The 20,056-nt window shown below is 37.4% G+C and overlaps 1 protein-coding gene across 1 annotated transcript; it reads right to left on the bottom strand.

The window, feature by feature from the left end:
* Window positions 1–18,608: 18,608 nt before the first annotated feature.
* On the bottom strand, window positions 18,609–19,106 carry LOC150102837 (cyclin-dependent kinase inhibitor 1-like). The gene has a single exon (XM_090398750.1). It carries the CDS (start codon window positions 19,104–19,106, stop codon window positions 18,609–18,611), a length of 498 nt encoding a protein of 165 aa, XP_090254876.1.
* Between the last annotated feature and the right edge of the window lie 950 nt (window positions 19,107–20,056).

Raw genomic sequence — 20,056 nt, 5'->3', positions numbered from 1 at the left:
ACACACACACACACACACACACACACACACACACACACACACACACACACACACACACACACACACACACACACACACACACACACACACACACACACACACACAAACCTTACAAGAAGTACACGGACCCTAGATATAATATACTGGACTCCCAAAGCAATGCATGTGATCTGCCATAAGGTAACATACATCCAAGGTAGCAGTTTCGTAGAACACATCTGGCAGCATGCCCAAGACACGTTAGTTAAATGATTTTGAAACGAGGCATTGAGGCATTGGGGTATAAGTGGCAAGTCCATCCGTGAGATCAATGTTCTGACCGGGCATCCACGATCCACTGTACATGAAATGGTACAGAAATATAAGAAGCAAGGTGCTAGAACACTCGCACCACGATCACGAACACCCCGTATCCTTTCGGACCTCGACAAATGGACCATTGGCTCAGAAAAAACTGTAGGACCTGTCTCCAGGCCATCACAACTGCTGTGTCAGTGGACTCAGCGGGCTCTCCTTCCATCTCCCAGTGTGACCTATCACCACTCTTCATGAATCGGTGTTTTTCGAATGGGCTGCAAAGAGGAAGCCTATCATCTCGGAGGAGAATACTCGGCGGCGCCTACGCTGATGTCAAGTGCGTCAGCACTGGACCAGTGACCAGTGGGCGAAAGTAATGTGGAATGATAAGAGTCGCTTTACTCTCCAACAATCGGATGGACATATGTGGATCTGGAGGCACCCTCACGAGGGATATGACCAAGACTGCCTCGTGCCACAGTGAAGGATTGTGGTGATGGAGACATAGTATGGGCAGTGCTCTGTTCTGCAGGTGTGGGGCCCATATGTGGTGTGGGTACGAAACGCAGCGCTTCTAGGCATTAGTAAGTGTTAGCTAACCATCTTCCTGGAGGGATGGAGGAGTTCAATGGAATGCAACAGATTGTTTCTTCCAGCTAGACAATGCGCCATGCCATGCTGAGTGTACAGCACAAAGATGGTTCACATTAACTTGTTGCTTCGGCTGGCCCAGTGTCCCAATCTGAACCCGATTCAAGTGATGTGATATATTCTGGAGCGTCGCATAAGCCTCTGCAAGCCACCTGTCACCAACCACCATTAATTGTTTGAGCGTTTGAAGGCTGAATGGCAACGTGTCACCAGAACAGTGTCAGCAACTGGTAGACAGCCTTCCACGACGTGTTGCAGCCGTTATTGCTGCAAAGGGTTGCTCAGCATGTTATTACTCACCACATTCCTTATGTATGACCTGATAGACAAGTGGAGTCCGGATACTTTTGGTTGGGCAATTGTAATGATATTATATATATATATATATATATATATAATATCATTACAATGAGGATTTAACTCAGCCAGTGGTCGCTGAGAAATTATTCAGTATCATGTCCATGCTTGGAGAAGGGGTTCTACTTTCTATGATGAATCTGTTTGTATTTATTAGGGTATTGTTTGTAAATACGGATATAAGGCCAGCATATAATGTATATTAATTACATGTATTCTTCTGGCGAGTTTGTTTGTTTGTTTGTCTGTCTCTCTGTCTGTCTTTCGGGAAGAAAAAAAAACAAGTTTCCCAGGGAAAAAACCCTACCACGTCCTTACGAGACCAGCTGACCTACTTTTATTTGAAAAGTTCTTATACTGGTCCCTTGCAAAAAAGATAATACATAATGCCTGGTGGTTTTGTAATACAAAACCACCACTATCACCACTAATAATAATAATAATAATAATATATCTGAACCAGTATTATCTGAGAGAGAGAGAGAGAGACAGCAACAGAACCCAGATCTTTCAAACAAAAACATATCTTTGTCTTCACCTACTGATATACATACTAATGTATTTGTAAAACATACCATTGTTTCCTATGTATGTATATTACCTTCTAAAATATCTGTTATTCAGTAATTTTTTACATATTTTTTTCAGATCAGCAAATATATTAGCAAGAAACAGATAATTTTAGATCAAAATTTTAACTCGAAGGATGCCTTGATTGAGCCAAATACAAGATGTGTTGCTTCATTTATATTCTAAAATTGAAAAAAAAAAAAATAAAAATAAAAATAAAAACATGAGCCAGTATACTTAAATATCAGCAACAATTTTCGACCAGTCTATTATAACCAAAAGATCAAATAACATTAACTTTAGTAATCTGAAGCGTTTTTTGAGTTACGTCAGTTAAAGTTGCTGAGCAATTGACGATCATTGTATTACTCTGAAGCCTTTCTAATAAGTCTTGTTACAAGCATTGCACGTTTTGCCAGTGGACTTTGTGAATCATATTGCTTACGAGTAGTATTTACATTTTGTATCATCATGAATTATTCAAGGATTCTGCAGTTCATATAACGCCAACATTCTGATCAGCTTTTACTTTCAGTGAACTGCTCTGTTTATTGTATAGTGGGTAGTTAATATTTTGTAAAATAAAAGAAGTAGTTTATTCTTGATAAACTAGGCCATCCACACTCCTATATGAAGATCGTGAAGATGCAATTGTTATTCGACAATTCATAACACATTGTTTAAAAAAAAATAAATGGAGGCGGGGAAGACTCTCACCCAAGGTTGGATATGTACAATGATGCTTGCTGTCATAACGTTACTCTGGCATATTTAGTTGGCTATTTATAAGGAAAAAAGAATGAATTGCAGGTTAATATCGCATTGAGAGAGAGAGAGAGAGAGAGAGAAAGAGAGAGAGAGAGAGAGAGAGAGTAAAATATGATTTTTTTAATTTTCATACGTAGAAATGTAAGTATCACAGTATTTTTGAACGTATTGAAGAAAAACATGTACAAATTAGGCATTGCATACGTTAAACATCGACAGTACACGTGCGTGTGCATGATCTCGCCAGGAGATTACTGTGCAAAAGATTTGTTGCCCGAAGTTGTTATGATATCCTAGAAACGTTAAATAGATGTCTACACTCTGTAGACATCCGCTGATGTCCACAGAATGTAGACTCCAGTTAAATTTACTGTTCATTTTTACGCGAATTATACAACGCACTAAATTCCCTGGAATACAATGTTGCCTAGTATATTGTTCTCTGGAAGGGAACAACGTACTACGAAAAATGAAGAAGGTCGATGAAATCTTGGAACACAACATTATAATGGAATAAATCAGATAAAGATAAATTTTAATGACATTTTAAACAATTAGTTTTTCGGGGTGATTTATATTTTACAAATAACAAATAATAAATTGGTAGAATATCACCGCATATAAGTGCGATGATATGCCCAAAACAATGATAATACATTCATACAATTATAAATGCATAATAATTCTTTGGGATACCTACTTTACACACATTAACTGTTTTAAAGGAAAAATATTATATCCACATTCAGCGGAACACAGTGTAGTAAAGGCTGTTCCTAAAGTATCAGATATCGCAACATGTTTCAGATAATATTGCAACATTTGAGAGAGGAAACTTTGTTTCTCCTCTCAGATCAGTATGCTGTGGCTTTGAATCCTGCAGTGGCATGGGCATTGTTATTTGGAGTTATGGTCAAGACAACTAAGATTAGGAGGAGCGCCAGTTAACTGTGCGCAATTTTCTATCTGTTTGCCTCGTTTGCGGATGAAAAAACCAAAGTTATTGGAAGGAAAAAAAACTGTCACCCACCTTCCATAAGATACCGGATAACTTGCCTTGAGCTGAAGAGCTCTTTTTTCTTTCCTAGACCGGATTCTAACCAAAGGATCGTTCGATACTGAGTAGGATGGTGAGTCTTTATGTGGTAGATGATTTTCGTTGATCGGTGTGTAACTATCATCTTGCTTACTGAAAACCTGATATAACTTGAAAAAAAAAATCACGATGAAAAAGTCTCGAGCGGGATTTCCGGATTATATTACTCTTAACCTACCTACGGTATTCAGTGCCCTGTAGGTGTGCAACTTTTAGTGGATGGGATTTACATAAAAAAAGCAGTTAAAGAAGATCAAAGCAAACATGGTGAAATCAAAGCGGTTATAATTAATTGTCGGCTAACTCAATTTGGAACAGACTAATCCATCTGTATTGTTTATATTTCATGTTCCACCAGGATTGAATGGATATGGGTGTGTGGAAGGATTAAGTATCATAACGTAATTAGAGTCGTGACTTAGTCCTTTTTTAAGTTTTACCTTAGGAAAAATAGTGAAGACAGTGTACGGATGTATTAAGAGTGTAGTTTTATCTGTGAAATATGCGAATTTTAAAGTACACGAATTATATGTAAATTCGAAAATACCATCTTGAAAGAGAAGTTTTCTTTATTTTTGGAAGTACCAGAAGAAGGAATAAGATTTGCTTTTAAATGATGTGCGAGCTCCTCAGTGAAGGTCTTTGTCGCATGGTGATGCGACATAAGCTTTTTTGTTAGTGTATCCAGGGTTTCAATCGCATCCAGGTAAAGATGAAAACATTTGTAAGAGCATTTCAGTTGAAGGTGAGTTAGTCGATCTCACTGGAGGTTGCAAGATTTCTTTCTCTTACAAAATAGGAAAACCTGCTGGAAAACAAGAAATTATCAGAAAATATATTAGTGTTGTAGCTTTGACCTTCAGCTGAATCCCAACTTAGCATTCAACACTCTATTGATAAACATAAAAAAAAAAAAAACAGTAAAAATTACGAAAGAAAAAAAAATCAGATAAGCCAAATGATAGGTTATGCTCGAGAACCAATACTAACCAAATGTACTGAGAAACTGGAGTGCGGTGACACCACTTTTATACTCATTAATTAGATGCAAACAAACAAACAAAAAAAAAATATATATATATATATAAATTTACAAAAATGGAAAACAAAATCCTTAGTCCACCCACGGTGCAAATGCACTATAGGTTTAGTAATAACCTTCCGTGAGTGGTAACCACATGAAAAAGAAAATGTTATGACTGATGAGAGACAGGGATGAGATGGATGAGATACTGAGAAAATGGGGACAAACAGGCAAGAACCGAAATTAAATATATATTTAAAAAAAAAAAAAAACGAAATAAATCCTCTGACAGTTTTCATTCACCAATGGGAGTAAGGAAGACCGTTTCAGCCTGAACTAACTTTGAAGATTGGTAAGAAGCCAAACTCCACTCTTAACCGTCAGTATGCCAAAGATCAGCTAACTAGGAAACAGGCTGAAAAAAGGCCACTGTTTATTCGGTCAACCGGATCACGCAGACGTGATAATAAGAAGCGACACACACACACACACACACACACACACACACACACACACACACACACACACACACACACACACACACACACACACACACACACACAGATATAAAATTCTCTTTTAAAATCAATGATTTCGTTATTGCTAAATACACCATTTCCATATATATGTTCTCTGATATATATTACAGAGACTGAAATTATTACAGATTTTATTTTTATTGAAACAGGTTTTATTAACAAATAATCTGAAAATTACACTGCTCCTAAATCATTACGTTAATGGGTAAGATTTGAAATAACCGTTGTACGTTAAGTTACGACGGGAGAACTCGGGACAGCAAAATATTTATAACTGCCTGTTGAAGGTTCTGCAGTAACGAAATGACACGCATTTCTTTATCGAAGTGCGGCACGATTTCATTAACACTGATTTTGTGCATTTACTGTCCCTAGCGTTTGGAATAAACGATGGTTGCTAACGCGCAAACTAAATTCTCTCCGCAGTATCCACTAAAGAATTGAATCCTCGCACAGATCAGAACTGCCTTGTGAAAGGGGAGGGAAGAGAAAAGAATTAATGCAACTCCATAAGCATGCAGAGATAATGGCAACTAATGATAGGGGCACGAATAGAACGCTTGTTTTTTTAGCCTTGTATCCCCTCTGTGCCTTTCCTCCGGTTTCAGCCCTACACAATTCTCTTCTCGGCTATCGAGTCAATGACCCTATCACTTTCTCCTTGCACAAAAGTGATTGCATCACCGCATGCTCTGTAAAGTCACGTGACTGCCGGCTGATTGTAAACACGGTGGCTCACATTTCCATCCGCTAAGACAGATATTAAAAAAAAAAAAAAAAAAAACAAGAAGAAAAAAAAAAGTCAATTACTAAGCTGGGGTGTAAACAGTTTCCACGCTGCGTTCTTTGGTTTATTTATCCTAACAGGACAGGCAGGCATTCCATATTTTTAATAGACATAGTTTGAACTTCTCGACCTTCTAGGCACGCTCTAGTTGCAAATCAAGGAAAGCTGAGACGGCTTTAGAAACAGTATGGGTAATGAGATTGACTATACGAAGGGGAGCGTCTGTATCGTCAGTTTTATGATACGGCCACGATATGATATCAGATGACTTTGAAGTCCGTTTATTTTTTTGTTTCTAGTGGAATTTGTTAAAAAAAAAAAAAAATATATATATATATATATATATATATATATATATGATACCGGTATACTATCTCTGTTAATTGCATGTATGCTCTCCGGGCTTACTTGAGACGATACATGCAGTTAACTCTCAAGACGACCAGCGCTTTCAAGAAGAAAATACCTGCTACTCCAGAAAGCAGGGCCGCCCCTTATGGGTGTGCAAGCTGTGCCCCCCCCCCACCCACAAATACGCCTGATGGGAAGGGGGGGCCCATTTCATTTAAAATTTCATTTTATTTTGCAAATTCTATTTTATGGGGGCACTGAAATATGACTTTGAACAAAGGCGCCCCTTACACACAGGGCGGCACTGCCTGAATGAAACCGGCTAACTATATTCAGCTATCAGAAACTTTCAGGTAGATGTACGTAAACGTCATTTAAGCAACATATATGCACAGTACTTGGTCATGTTCGTCACCACGTGTACTAGGCAACTATTTGAGAATGCTGCTGGTCATATTTGTCAATAATGTTGATCAAAATGGAAAAAACAAAGGATCTTTCGGACTTCAATAAAGAGCTTATCGTGGGTGCCCGTGTAGCTGGTGCCACGATTTTGACAATAACAGAGCCGACTGGTTTCTAAAAAAGCGAGATATCCCGGGCGAATCAATGGAAAAATAACCCACAATGCAAGTTTAAGAGTCATAACGGTATTCCTAAGAAAGTCTGTCAGGAACGAGATCGCCGTCGTCTGAGAAAGCTTGTGCGGACAAACAGAACTTCCTGTGTACAGCAGTTGATATCTCACCGAACTATGCACATTGAAGAGGATCGGTATTGGCAGTCGCATGCCTATATGGAAACCACTGATTTCTGTGATTTCCTTGACTGGATACTGGAAATATCTTATGCGTGGCCCGACGAATCACGGTACACCTTCTTGTGTACCGACGTTAGGCAGAGAGTTTGGTGAGAGCCCCATACAGTAATGAACGCAGCTTGCCTTGTAAACGCAAGTCAAAGTTCAGGATGTAGTGTCATGATGTGGGACATGTTCTGTTGGTACGAAACAGATCCCGTGATATTGCTGGAAGATCGGGTGTCTTCCAAGAAGTAACTGAGCATTGTTTCCGATCAAGTCCGTTCTGCAATGGACGGTTGTTTCATGGACGACAATACTGCTGTCCATCGCAGAAGAAATGTTCAGCACTGCTTCAGCAAGCATGACAGCGACTTCCATCTTCCCTGACCACCACAAAGTCCAGATCTGAACTCCACTGAGAATGTATGAGACATGCTTTAAAAATAAAATCCTGGAGCAGTCCTCTCCTGTCAAATCTGAGCCAGTTCACTGACTAGTGAACACCTGGTATGTTGTAAACGGAGATGCAATCCAACAACTTGAGAGCCAAACCACATACATGCTATAATTAGGGCTAAAAGCGGTCCAACCCAGGTCTTTCTTCCTAAACATGTAAGACCTGTCTTACATGTTTAGGAAGAAAGAAATCACTCGTTAATTATTTCCACCTCTTTGGCCTCTCCACGTGGGAGATGAATTTCATTGCCCGGTGTGAGACCACCGCCGTGCTTATTGGAGTCTCTCTCTCTCTATATATATATAATCAATAAAAAGAGAAAAAATAATCCTTAGCCCTCCCGCGTTATGAATGAACTATAGGTTTACAAATAAACCTCTCGTGAGTGGAAGCCACACAAAGTGGTATCATTCTCACTACTTTTTTCTCACTATGTTACTTGTCAAATTTCACTGGAGGAATTTTCATTTTCAACGTTTAAATCAATTATGTGAACGAAGAAAATTCCAACTCAGAATATTAGTAACTATATCACTAATAAGAACGATATTATGGTCACAAGCAGCTCTTTTTAAGTTTCAGCGAATCACTTCTGCTTCTCAGTGTACCGCTCACTTTTTATATACGAGTTTTAAAGAAGATATGAGTTTTATTTTTAGGCACAACAGTCGACGATAAGATGAGATCAGCAGTGTTGTATTTGTGGCATTTTGCTTCCTTTAATTTCACAAACCTGCTTTTCATATTGGTTGTCATGAGGAAATTGTTAGTGGGGGGGGGGGGGGCTCTAACGGAAACAAATGTGTTCCTAAGATCATTAAAACGACTGAATAGTGTAATCACAAGCGCGAGTCTGAAGCAAAAGCAATCCTCATCTCCTCCAAACCCTCCCTTTCGCCAGTTGGACCCAATTTCCCAAATGTTTCTGAAACAATGTAAGAAATATCCACATTCTAAATTTGGTGCAAATTTGATCGTATAGTTTTGATCGTTCAACTGATGTCGAACGATACGACTTGCAGAAGTGTCTGCGATGGAAGAGAAAAACAAAACCGATGTGTTTATCACGTTTCTCGTTATTTTAAGTATACATTGATGCAGTCATGTATTGAATTGGATTTCAAACTTTAAATTTGGAATTTACAGGCTATCTAATCTTTCTGTCAAATAACAGTGGCAAATCGGTAATATTCAGCTAAAATCTGGAGTTACAGCAACTTTAATGGCTTTAATGATTCTTACAATAAGTCTGGTCCATGACGTTTTCAGTACTTGACTACAGAATCACTGGTGTCACTTTTGTTATGCATGAGCTTCCGTATTTAGTTAATAGTGACAATGCACTTTGTTTGGAAAGGCCCGAATTCGAATCTCGTGTTAACCGGTTTAAAACTTTCATTGCCAAGCTGAAAATTGGAATTTCGTGTGGTGGCCAACTTTTTTTATATTTTTATTTAGTTAACGACGGCCACGCGATAACGCGTGATCGGCCGTTCGGTGGGGACTCTTATCGCGCGATATCGCGTGTTTGGCAATGAACATGTTAATAAAGAGTTGGCAGAGCTTTCCTCTAAGGAGCTCTATTTTTATTCCTTGATAAAAACATGAGAAAACGCTCAAATACTTTTATGCCATGCATATGCTAATTGTATTCCGAATAATTTGACTGACTGCACGATTCATCAGAGGACTAAAATATCAATATAGAGAACACAAATTTTGTTTTCATATTATCTAGTAATTTAATATTGTTATATATCAAAGTAATATCATAATTTTCTATTTCATATTCATTTAGTTGGTCTGGTTGGTCCAATCCAGCCTTAGGCATGGATGTTTGAGATGATCTTCAGGTGGGAGATGAATTTCATCGCCTGGCGTGAGACTACTGTCCTGCTTACTGGAGGCTCGAATTGGCTACATATACAGTCATTGCTCGACTTAAGTTGGGGTTCCGTTCCATCCGGCAGGACGTAAGTCGATACATTAAATCAACAGAATTATAGGGATTAGGGACTTAAGTGTGCTGATATTTTAATTTTTAAACTTATAAAACTGTACTGTGCGTTACTGCCACTATAAAATAGGAGAATAATCACCCAAATCTTCCTCTATAACCACATCTTCATTACCTTCCTTACGCGAAGGACTAGGCTGTGGCTCTTCTGGTGTAATCCTTGTTTTTTTGATGAAAATGTCGAATGTACTTTGCTTATTTCTCTTCTTCGTTTCATCATAAACTTGATGCGTTTGTTTATAGCAAACAAACGCATCATGCACTTTCCTTCTTCTAATAACTAGCGTTCAACATTGGGGTCCATGTCTTCAGCCATTTTGAGAACATCGCTCACTGCAAAAAACATTTCTGCAAGATCCTTCGCTGTGAATTGTTTAACTACCTTTTCATGTTTCTCTTTTCCCTCTTCCTTTTCTCGTTCTTCCACTTCTACAACACGTTGTTCCTCCAGTTCGACCAATTCTTCGTCGGTCAACTCTACAGGGGCACTTTCTATGAGTTGAATTATATCGTCATCATTCACTTCAAGATTCAGATTGTTTGCTAGGCCCACTATTTCTTCCCTCAATTACAAAGGTCTTCATTTTTTTCAAAACTTCCAAAATCGTGCACAAACCTTTTTACAGTTACTTAAATATAAAGAGCTAATAAGCTTCATTTCGGCGATATAAACATTATTTAAATTAAGGGGATATTAAATCCCACATTGTTTTAAAACCGAATAAGAAACTCAAAGATTGGAACCAGAGAGTTTCATGCCGAATATATAGTAAACTATAAAAGAATCGGCGATTACTAGCATGAGCTAATGCAAGTAGTCCTAGTACGTAGAACAATCTCGGGCAACTCGCAGCAAAGGTGGTAAAGTTCTGATCGTTATTCTTAGTATTTTCCATAATGTAAAAACACATATCCTAGGAAATGTATGTTGTTATTACATTATGGTGGGAGGTCACTACCCAGACCGGTTTCAGCCTTTTTTGAGGCTTCATCAGTGAGTAGTTAGACCAAATTGATACCAAAGTGTATAGCGAAAAGAACTGAAACCGGTCTGGGTAGTGACTTCCCACCATAATGTAATAACAGCATTCATTTTCTAGGAAATGTGTTTTTACATTATGGAAAATACCTAAGAATAGCGATCAGAACTTCACCACCTTTGCTACGAGTTGTCCGGTATTGTACTACGTACTAGGGTCACTTGCATTGGCTAGCGCTAGTGTCGCCGATACTTTATAGTTTACTATATTCGGCATGAAACTCTCTGATTCCAATCTTTGAGTTTCTTATTCGGCTGTAAAACAATGTGGGATTTAATATCCCCTTAATTTAAATAACCTTTTTACTGTCTTTTTCCATACTCCACTGATACATTGAGAGATCACTTCTTCCCAAACTTACAGCAATATTTTTAATAGCACGATAAATATTGAATGTTTTCCAGAATTGCATGAGAGTCTGGTCATTTCCTTCAGTGGCAGAAATAGTTTGTGAAAAAGTTCTTCGCAGATAATAAACCGTAAACACTGCAAGAACTCCCTGATCCATCGGTTGGATTAAACTTAGTGTCGTTTGGAGGGAGAAACACGACCTTGATCTTTTGGGGAAAGTTTCCATTTCATTCGTATAACAGTTGATTAAGGCATCCGCAAACAATTTTTGAGTCATTCACGACTTCTTATTGCTCCGATAATGAACTGGAGGAATATGCTTCCTAATGTTTTTAAAGGCTCGTGGATTCTCACTATGCTATATCACAAATGGTTTAGTTTATATTCATCCACATTATTCCCTAACAAAATGGTCTTTAAGCGCTTTGAAACCAGGCATAGATTTTAGCTTTTTGTGGATGAATGTTGGCTATGGCATTGTTTTTCAAAACAAGTATGTCTCATCCATATTAAATATTTGCTGCGGCAAATAATTTTCCTTCGTAATAATTTTATCCAATTTTTCCACAAACTCTCCTTGGCAGCTTTCTCATCGGCACTTACAGATCCACCATACATTTTCACATTATGTAGTGCAAAACGCTGCTTGAATCTCATGAACCAACTGGAAAAAGGGTTGAATTCGTTGTTGTAATCGGGCTCTGTTTTCTCTTTCAACATGTTGAGGAGACTTCGTGTCTTAGTGGTTATGGTCACAGTGCTGAGGGGTATGCGCTTTTGGTTGAGGTCCTCTATCCATGATGCAAGTAGCCGATAGGACCTTTTCGTTGCTTCGTCGCTATGGTCGGTTTAATGGAAGCAGATCCTTCCAACGATTTTATCCATATTTTTCAAAACGGTCGTCACTGTAGAATGAGACGATCCGAAGTCATGTGCGATCACAATGACGGGCTCACCAGCTTCACGTTGCTTCATAACTTGCAATTTCCTTTCAAGACTGATTGCACGCCTCTTTTTCCGTGATTCTTCACTAGGTGTTTTGACTGAGCGTGTAGGGGCCATGTTGCACAAAATATCGCGTAATTTTATATGAACTTGGTTTTTAATCCTATTTCCCAAGAAGCAAACAGACAAGAAAGTAAAGTTTGCGCCTGCAAGTACTGCAAATCTAAGGCAACTGATCCCTAAGGTTTTTACTATATATATATATATAATAAAAATGGAAAGAAGCCTGAAACCACCCACAATGCTAATATACTATATGTTTGCATATAGTATATTAGCACTGTGGGAGTCCCAATCTTTCGTGGGTGGGAGTCACATTATGCATATGTCATATACTTAATTGTTTTGAAAATATGACCATGATGATCAAAAATCTTATAACTAATACATAAAACATCTTCACGATCCTGGTTTAAGGGTCTGTTTTAAACTGATCTAAATGATGCTAAGATTATGTTTTGAACAGGTAAAAGCGGCACTCCTCTAGTTTTCGTCCTTTTAAACCAAACGCTGCAATATACGCTGTTGAAAAACAGTTTAAGAGATCAAGTTACAATGATTCGGCGCTACTTCAATGATGTCGTTTCCTCGCAGCTATTCTGAGAATATAACAAGGTATTATAACAATCTTCCTTTCATTGGCTTATATCACATCCCTTTTAACAGCATGTTATACAACCAACACACTACGGAAGTTGCGGACAAAAGTCATGATATAAATAACCTTCGTCACACTTGCTCGAGAATGGCCATTACACTCGTATTTAGACGAAGTGCGTGCATTAAAAGTTCAGAGGCAAAAGGTTTCATAAATCTGACAGATGTCTCTCGTCGTTTTCCACTCGTAACGCGTCTTAGGTTTCATAAACCTTGTAAACAGACAGTAGCGTCGAAAGAATAACGCATACATGCAAACGTAGTAGGGGTTTGGGGGTAAAAGAGACGCCATGCACTGTACATTAACCCTGTCACGTACGAATATTTAAACAGCGCCTAGCGTCTAAGCAAAACAAGTCCCAAGAAGTGCCATGAATCACTAAAGACCAGTAAACATGTTTGATATTGAACGGAAGCAAAAAAGATGAACTTAGTTGGGTGTGCGGGCACAGCTAACTTTCAAGACTGTTTTGCCTGCATTTCCAAGAGATGTACTCACATTGCATAACCATGAAAATATTAACAGAATCGTAACATGATAAGGATTAAAATTTAATAATAAATTACTAGCAAATGGGAAAAAGGATGCTTAGTAACTAGATAATCACCTTCTCTCTCTCTCTCTCTCTCTCTCTCTCTCTCTCTCACACACACACACACACACATAAAATCTGTAAACGTGTTGTGAGGTAGTTAAACGTACAAATTTAAAAAGCTGTGTAAAAAAAAACTACGCAGATATGTATGGAATGCCTGAATTATTTAACTCTTTGTCTATGATGCGATTTATTGAGATTAAACTTTCAAACAATTATGCTGTAATACATGCTACAGTAACAGATGCATCTTATGATTATTATAGAGCTTCATTATGATTTTTTCTGCATTCGTAATGCCTATTACTAGTAGGACTCGAAAAAATCTTTCTTATTTTAAGCTCTACTCCTTTTCTAATAAACATTTTCAATTTAGAAAGAAAAGTTTCAATTCCAGTTAACCTTTTAAGAAAACACCACCATCTTGAAATACTTCAAATTAGGAAAATTTATATATCTGATGGATTGCGACTCTCTACTTGTATATATATCATGATACTGCTCAACTTTGACGTGGAGCAATTTGGTTTGCAGTTACTATAAAAGAAAATCTTCTCCCTCCTCTAATTATTTTCGTAATATCTGGAAAGTCTTAGGTTCGAGTCCCGTCTAGAACGCGAAGAACTTTTCCAAGGAAGGTTCAACAACTGAACGTGCGAGATACAGAATGGCAGGAATTTTCTTCTAGGAGAAAACTTTGATTTTCATTTGTAAAGCGGGTAAACCAGCCGAAGAATTCGCACGGTTGACAGACACACTATATTGTCCTCATAGACTTAGTTAATTCACAAGTTAATTCCAACCATCCACAACTCCTTCTTCGCTAATGGTATGGCAATGCTGCATTCAAGTTGATAGCATTCCGTTATGACTTTTATTTTTTTTTAAAGAAAATCTCTCTCTCTCTCTCTCTCTCTCTCTCTCTCTCGATCGATGTTTTAATGGTGCTGCATCAGCACAACTACCTGTAGAAATTAAGCTGTGGTATTCAAGAAGGCATCATCGGGAAATTATTTCATTTTATTTATTTATTTATTTTGGAAGCGCTGGTAAGGAAGTAAAGTATAAAGTGTACCAAAAACTGCTTTATAACTTCATTATGAGATTTTCCAAGCACCTACAATTATTTGAATAACATGTCCTTTGTTGAACTGGTTTGTTTCAATTTTATATTGTCAGTTTATTGATCATTTAAAAATCATTAAAATTTTACTATTTTAATGAATTTTAGTAACGTTAGGAAAAGTTTTTTTTATTTATTTATTTGTAGGTTCTGTCTGGCTTTGTATTGTATTTTTGGAAATTTTTCCTGATTTCTGTTATTTTTTTGGGGGGGGGGGATTTTTGCTTGATTTTGGTTATTTTGTGGATTTAAGTCTGAATTAATTCCGGGAGATTGTTTTCTGATTCGAGTGTTACTGTTGTTTTTTAAAAGTATCTTTCATGACTAGTTATGTAAAATTTACGTGCCATAAAGCGACATTCAGTGTGAGAGGCAAAAGACTCGTGAGCATGTCTCCCATACAGCGAGTGACCGGTCCTTCTATTCATGTGTGAACTCGACAATGTCCGCTGCATATACTCGGAGACTTCTGTAGGCACAATCTTGCACCGTGAGTGGAGCACGATTATTCTTTAACTGCTTAGGATAAAGAGAATGTGTAAAACATATCCATGAAAGGTGTCACTCGCGCTGCCTAAGAGAAGAAGGCAGAAAGTGAGACTACTCTGGAGACTAAAACCTGACTGTAACCATTCGAAGCTACCAATAAGTAAATCACCGGACAATGAAAGTCATTTATCTGACGCTTTCTCAGAGCGGATATAAGGCAGTACCTGAAACGCTGGAACCTCCTTTTGTGGAATAGGCCATGCAGCAGGAAGATAGGTTTGGTTGACTAGAGAGGCTGTGTGTGTGTGTGTGTGTGTGTGTGTGTGTATATATATATATATATATATATATATATATGAAATATCTTGAAGCTTGGAATATCTGAGTACTAATGTTTGGGCTATTGATGCTTCAAAAACTGTCTTATATCTCTTTATTATACGATAAAGATGGTGATGACAATCTTATTGAAAAAGTACAGGAAAGTCCTTATTTCTTGCAAGAAAGATTTCACATCATCTCCTGCAGGATGGTTATGATTCTCACTTATTCTTCTTTTCCTAGATTTTTGATATCATTCCTATTTTTTTCTGCTTTATTTTTTCTACTTTTTAGAAATAACTCCTAACCTTTTTTTTAATTAAAAGCTGACGAATTTTTATAAGTTAAAAGAAAGAAATAAACGGCATAAATTTCCAAGTTTCATAGCTGAATCATAATTTCAGTAAAGTTCGCGCAGTTCTGAAGAATGAAAATGAAAACATTTTAACAGCTGGTCAAAATGTCAGATCAGAGGGTATGCTTAAATTTCATTGTTCTCAAGAGTTATTTTTGTATTTCACAGTTTGACTTATAAACAAGTATTAAAAACAAGTGAATTCAAGCAAGTGATATTCTGCTAATAATTATTAATAATTTGATCTGAAACAATATTTTCAAAACTTTTCCCACCTAAGATAGTGATAAATGATCTTTGTAATATTAATCTGAATGTCATATACAAGGATACAGTTACTTCTGCTTGTTTATAAATTCTCACCATCGTATGAGGTATTGAAATTTAATCCATGCTTAAAGAAAACAGAACGCACTTGCAAGGTTTTGCAGAGTGGTTAGCGTATCTACTCACAAGCTGCGTGTTCGAATCCCGCTGTGGGCATAGGTATTTGTGATTGTCTTTAGGTAGCAGTTGAACTTCATCGCCCGGTGTTAGACCATTGCCCCGCTTATTGGAAGTTTGAAAAAAAAGTTCCATATTTTGTCTCTAGAGTGGATTTCCTGATTATTCGAAAAATACAATATATTGTATTTTTATATTTACAATATATATTTAGTTTTTAGTTTCTGGCTACGTTTCGAATATCAAAATAAGAACTGCAGTAGTTCCTATCTTGATATTATAAACGTTTTTTTTTCAAAATTTATTTGGCTTACTTGCAAACAACTTATTCAATAGTGTACGATTCACCGCACTGTGTTTCCAAATTGACGTTTCAGTGTAAAATTTTATTATTCTTAACATATTTTCGGTTTATGTCTCATGACTCATTATTTTCTACATAATCTGAACATCCTTCTCTGGAGGCCAATCATTGAATTATTTCAAGCCACTTTAGTCCTCTAGTGAGGGAGACGGTGATCTCATATCGATCGATGAAATTCATCGCCCACTTAAAAAGAATCACAAATATCTATATCAACTGCGGGTTTCGAAACTACAACCATTTGGAGTGTTAACCCCCCCTCAGTTATTATTATTATTTTCTTTAAACAGAAAGAGTCATTAAAGAGAATTGTGATTCATATTAAGCTCCATTTTCGACTTTCCTCTTTTTACAGTTACATTTACTGTAGTCACAGTTACATCAATAATAAAAGTTACAGAATTAATTACATTAATTCTGCTGATAAGAATTTATGTAGGTTTTTCCACTTATTAAATGCCATAATGCCTGAACTTACGACTCCATTTTTCATCGTACTGCGTATATTGTAACAACAGAGACGGAGTCTCCGTAGCGCAGTCGATATAGACGACGCCCTTTGATTTAAAATACCTGCTCGCGAATCCCGTAGGATGCGAAGAACCTCTATTCTGCCAAATAACTGATTTGGCAGTTATTTTTCGTAACTGCAAATCAGTGCATTAGTTAACTTCCAAAGAAGCGAAGATAGTTCCTGACGAGCCACTGGGTCCAACAGGCACATGAGAAAATGAAATGCTAAACTTTTAAACTGATGACCTTTTGATAATTTTGATTTTAATTTTTAATTTTAAAATAATATTTAAAATGAAAATGTTCTTTCGAGTTACTTTAAAAACAATTACTAATAGTCTAAATCTTTAATAAATTTAGTTTAATCCTTTATCCAAGTGTAAGCAAACCAAGTTTGCACCTGAAGTATCTTCAGGACTCAGGCAACTCGTGGTAAAGGTGGACCAAGCCCTCGTCACTCCTTGTCTTAGTATCTCCCATAATGCAAAATGCATTAAGGGAAGGGCCACTACTCAGACCGGTTTCAATCTTTATTGAGATACAATAGTTTATCTCAATAAATAGATTTATTGAGATACAATTGAGATACTTGTCAGTGAAAGCCAGACCCAGAGGTAGTGATACTAAGGAAAGATGAGAGGCTTGGTCCACCTTTATCATGAGTTGCTTCAGTCCTGAAGATACTTCAGGTGCAAACTTTGTTTGCTTACACTTGGATAAAGGATTAAACTAAATTTATTATATTCTAACCAAGCGGGAAAAAACTTCCAACATGTGTGTGTGTGTGTGTGTGTGTGTGTGTGTGATGGACATGTATAATGCTATGCATTATACATGTCCGCAAGGAGATGTGCTGTGCATTATGGGAGATACCGAGACAAGGCGTGATGAGAGTTTGTTCCACCTTTACTACGAGTTGCCTCAATCCTGAAGATACTTCAGGCGCACACTTTGTTTGCTTACACTTGGATAAAGGATTAAACTAAATTTATTATAGTCTAACCAAGTGGGGGGAAAAACTTCCAACATCTTTCTCTAAGTCTAAATCTTCCATGTTTATTTTAAAGCATCAATAAGTTTTTAAAAAAATATTGAAATTAATAAAATAATTGTCTTTTATTTGGTGCTCATACTTAAATAATACGTACAAATTCTTATTTTTAATTATTCCACCAGAAACATTTTGTTTTAATAAGCAATTATTCTAATTTCATCAGTTATTAATAAAACCGAGCTTAGGGCATATTCTGCATATCAGTTCCATGTATTGCTCTCCTTGCTATGTGTGTGTGTGTGTGTGTGTGTGTGTGTGTGTGTGTGTGTGTGTGTGTGTGTGTGTGTGTGTGTGTGTGTGTGTGTGTGTGTGTGTGTGTGTGAGAGAGAGAGAGAGAGAGTTTATGTGAAAATTATATTCATATGGCACAATATAAGAAAGTTTAAGATGAGCGTTTTTTATTATTTTTTTAACCGTGGTATGAATGACAAACAACTCATTTTGGAATCTCACATATCAAAAAGAAATCAGAAAAAATGAACATTTTGCATTGAATTATAATCTTCTCATCAAGTCAGTTAGGTGCCTCTATATAAATATAAATGATTTCGTTAAATAATGATTGTTATCAGCTTTGTTGTTAAAAACCAGCAGCCTTCAAAATTTCTTTCTGAAGAAGTGAAAAATCCTTACCTGTAATGTGTGTCTGTCTTCTTCTTTCGGAGCCATCTGCCACGCCCCCTGGAAGCTCGCAGTAATCTGTTGCCAAGTGATGGACTTGTGATGTTCGGTTAGGCCTGCTTAGAGTTTCGGGAAATTTTACTTTCTCTCCAATTCGTTCTGCAACTGATGCGAGGTCATCGTGACCAGTAGTTAAAAGGTCTTTTTCGGTACTTTCGCTGTCCTGTACGCGGATCCACTGGTAACGTCCAGGAAGAGGAGTTTCCGTCTCGAAGTCAAAGTTCCACTTTCTTCTTTCTGCAGCTCTGATTTCTCTTATTTCTTCTCTTTCTAACTGTCTGTTTAGTTCGTGGTCTACTGGGCCGAACAACGATCGACATGCACTTGACACATTCGCCTGCTGTCCGCGTGGAGATCGACCTCCCGGCCAAGAGCAGACCACGTCTCCAACGCTCATGTTGTCAATAGCTGGGGGGCCGTTTCTCTTCTTGCCCACGCACACTAGCGAGATGCTGAAAATAGTTTGGGACCAACTTGGAGGTTTGCTACACAGATGCAAATGACATGGCAGTAATAAAGACTACCGAAGAATAACGAAGAATGTCTTGCATCCGTGACGGTAAAGTTGCATGGAATATGCTTTAGCGTCCTGTCGTGAACCTCCGTTTACCAGCTTGGAGGATAGATGCATCACGTGATGAACATTTAAATTTGATTGGCTGGCTAGACCACTGGCGTCATCGTTGTAGTTGACGGACGTAAATAATGTGCAAAGGTCTTTAACCCGCTAACGGGTCTTTCTCGCGACCTCGCTTGTTCGTTCCGTGATGGCTTCGAACTGGGGAAAAGACTGACAGCAGCTTAAAAACAGCTGTCATGTGCACATGCGCACGCGCTGAAACAAGATACTTACTTTGTAAACCTAATGAAAACATTCTAACGTATTTATAATCTTTCAATAGCTCAATGCAAGGCAAAGGATTACATAAACATTACATATACTGCAGTATGCAGTGATTACTGAAAATGACGTCGCCGAACACCCGAGTTCTGAAATGGACAATGAGATCAGCAAATAAGAACTTTCTTAAAAAAAAAACTTCTAAATCTAGTTATTATTAAAATATTTATCTGATGATTATTTCAGTTAATTGAAAACAAATATGATTACTCTCAGTTTCCTTTTATACTTACGGTATATCCTCTGTCTACTGGAAGGAAAAGTTAATGAGCACGATATTATCCTACATTCCAGTAGATGAAAAAGAAGAGGGTGCAAAGAAGAAACATCCTATGGAGAAAGTAACTTAATTTCTAGTAACGGCAAGTAGAATTAAAACTTATACTAATAATTTCAAAATGAAAATAAATTATTGATTTTTTTGAGCGAAATGCTGTCCTGTGGTC

Source organism: Typopeltis vanoorti, chromosome 10, assembly GCF_054136105.1.
Source record: "Typopeltis vanoorti isolate ZY-2024b chromosome 10, IOZ_Tvanoo_1.0, whole genome shotgun sequence".
NCBI classification, from domain to species: domain Eukaryota; kingdom Metazoa; phylum Arthropoda; class Arachnida; order Uropygi; family Thelyphonidae; genus Typopeltis; species Typopeltis vanoorti.
The sequence above is the reverse complement of the archived record's forward strand: the minus strand, read 5'-3'. Positions and strand labels throughout refer to the sequence as shown.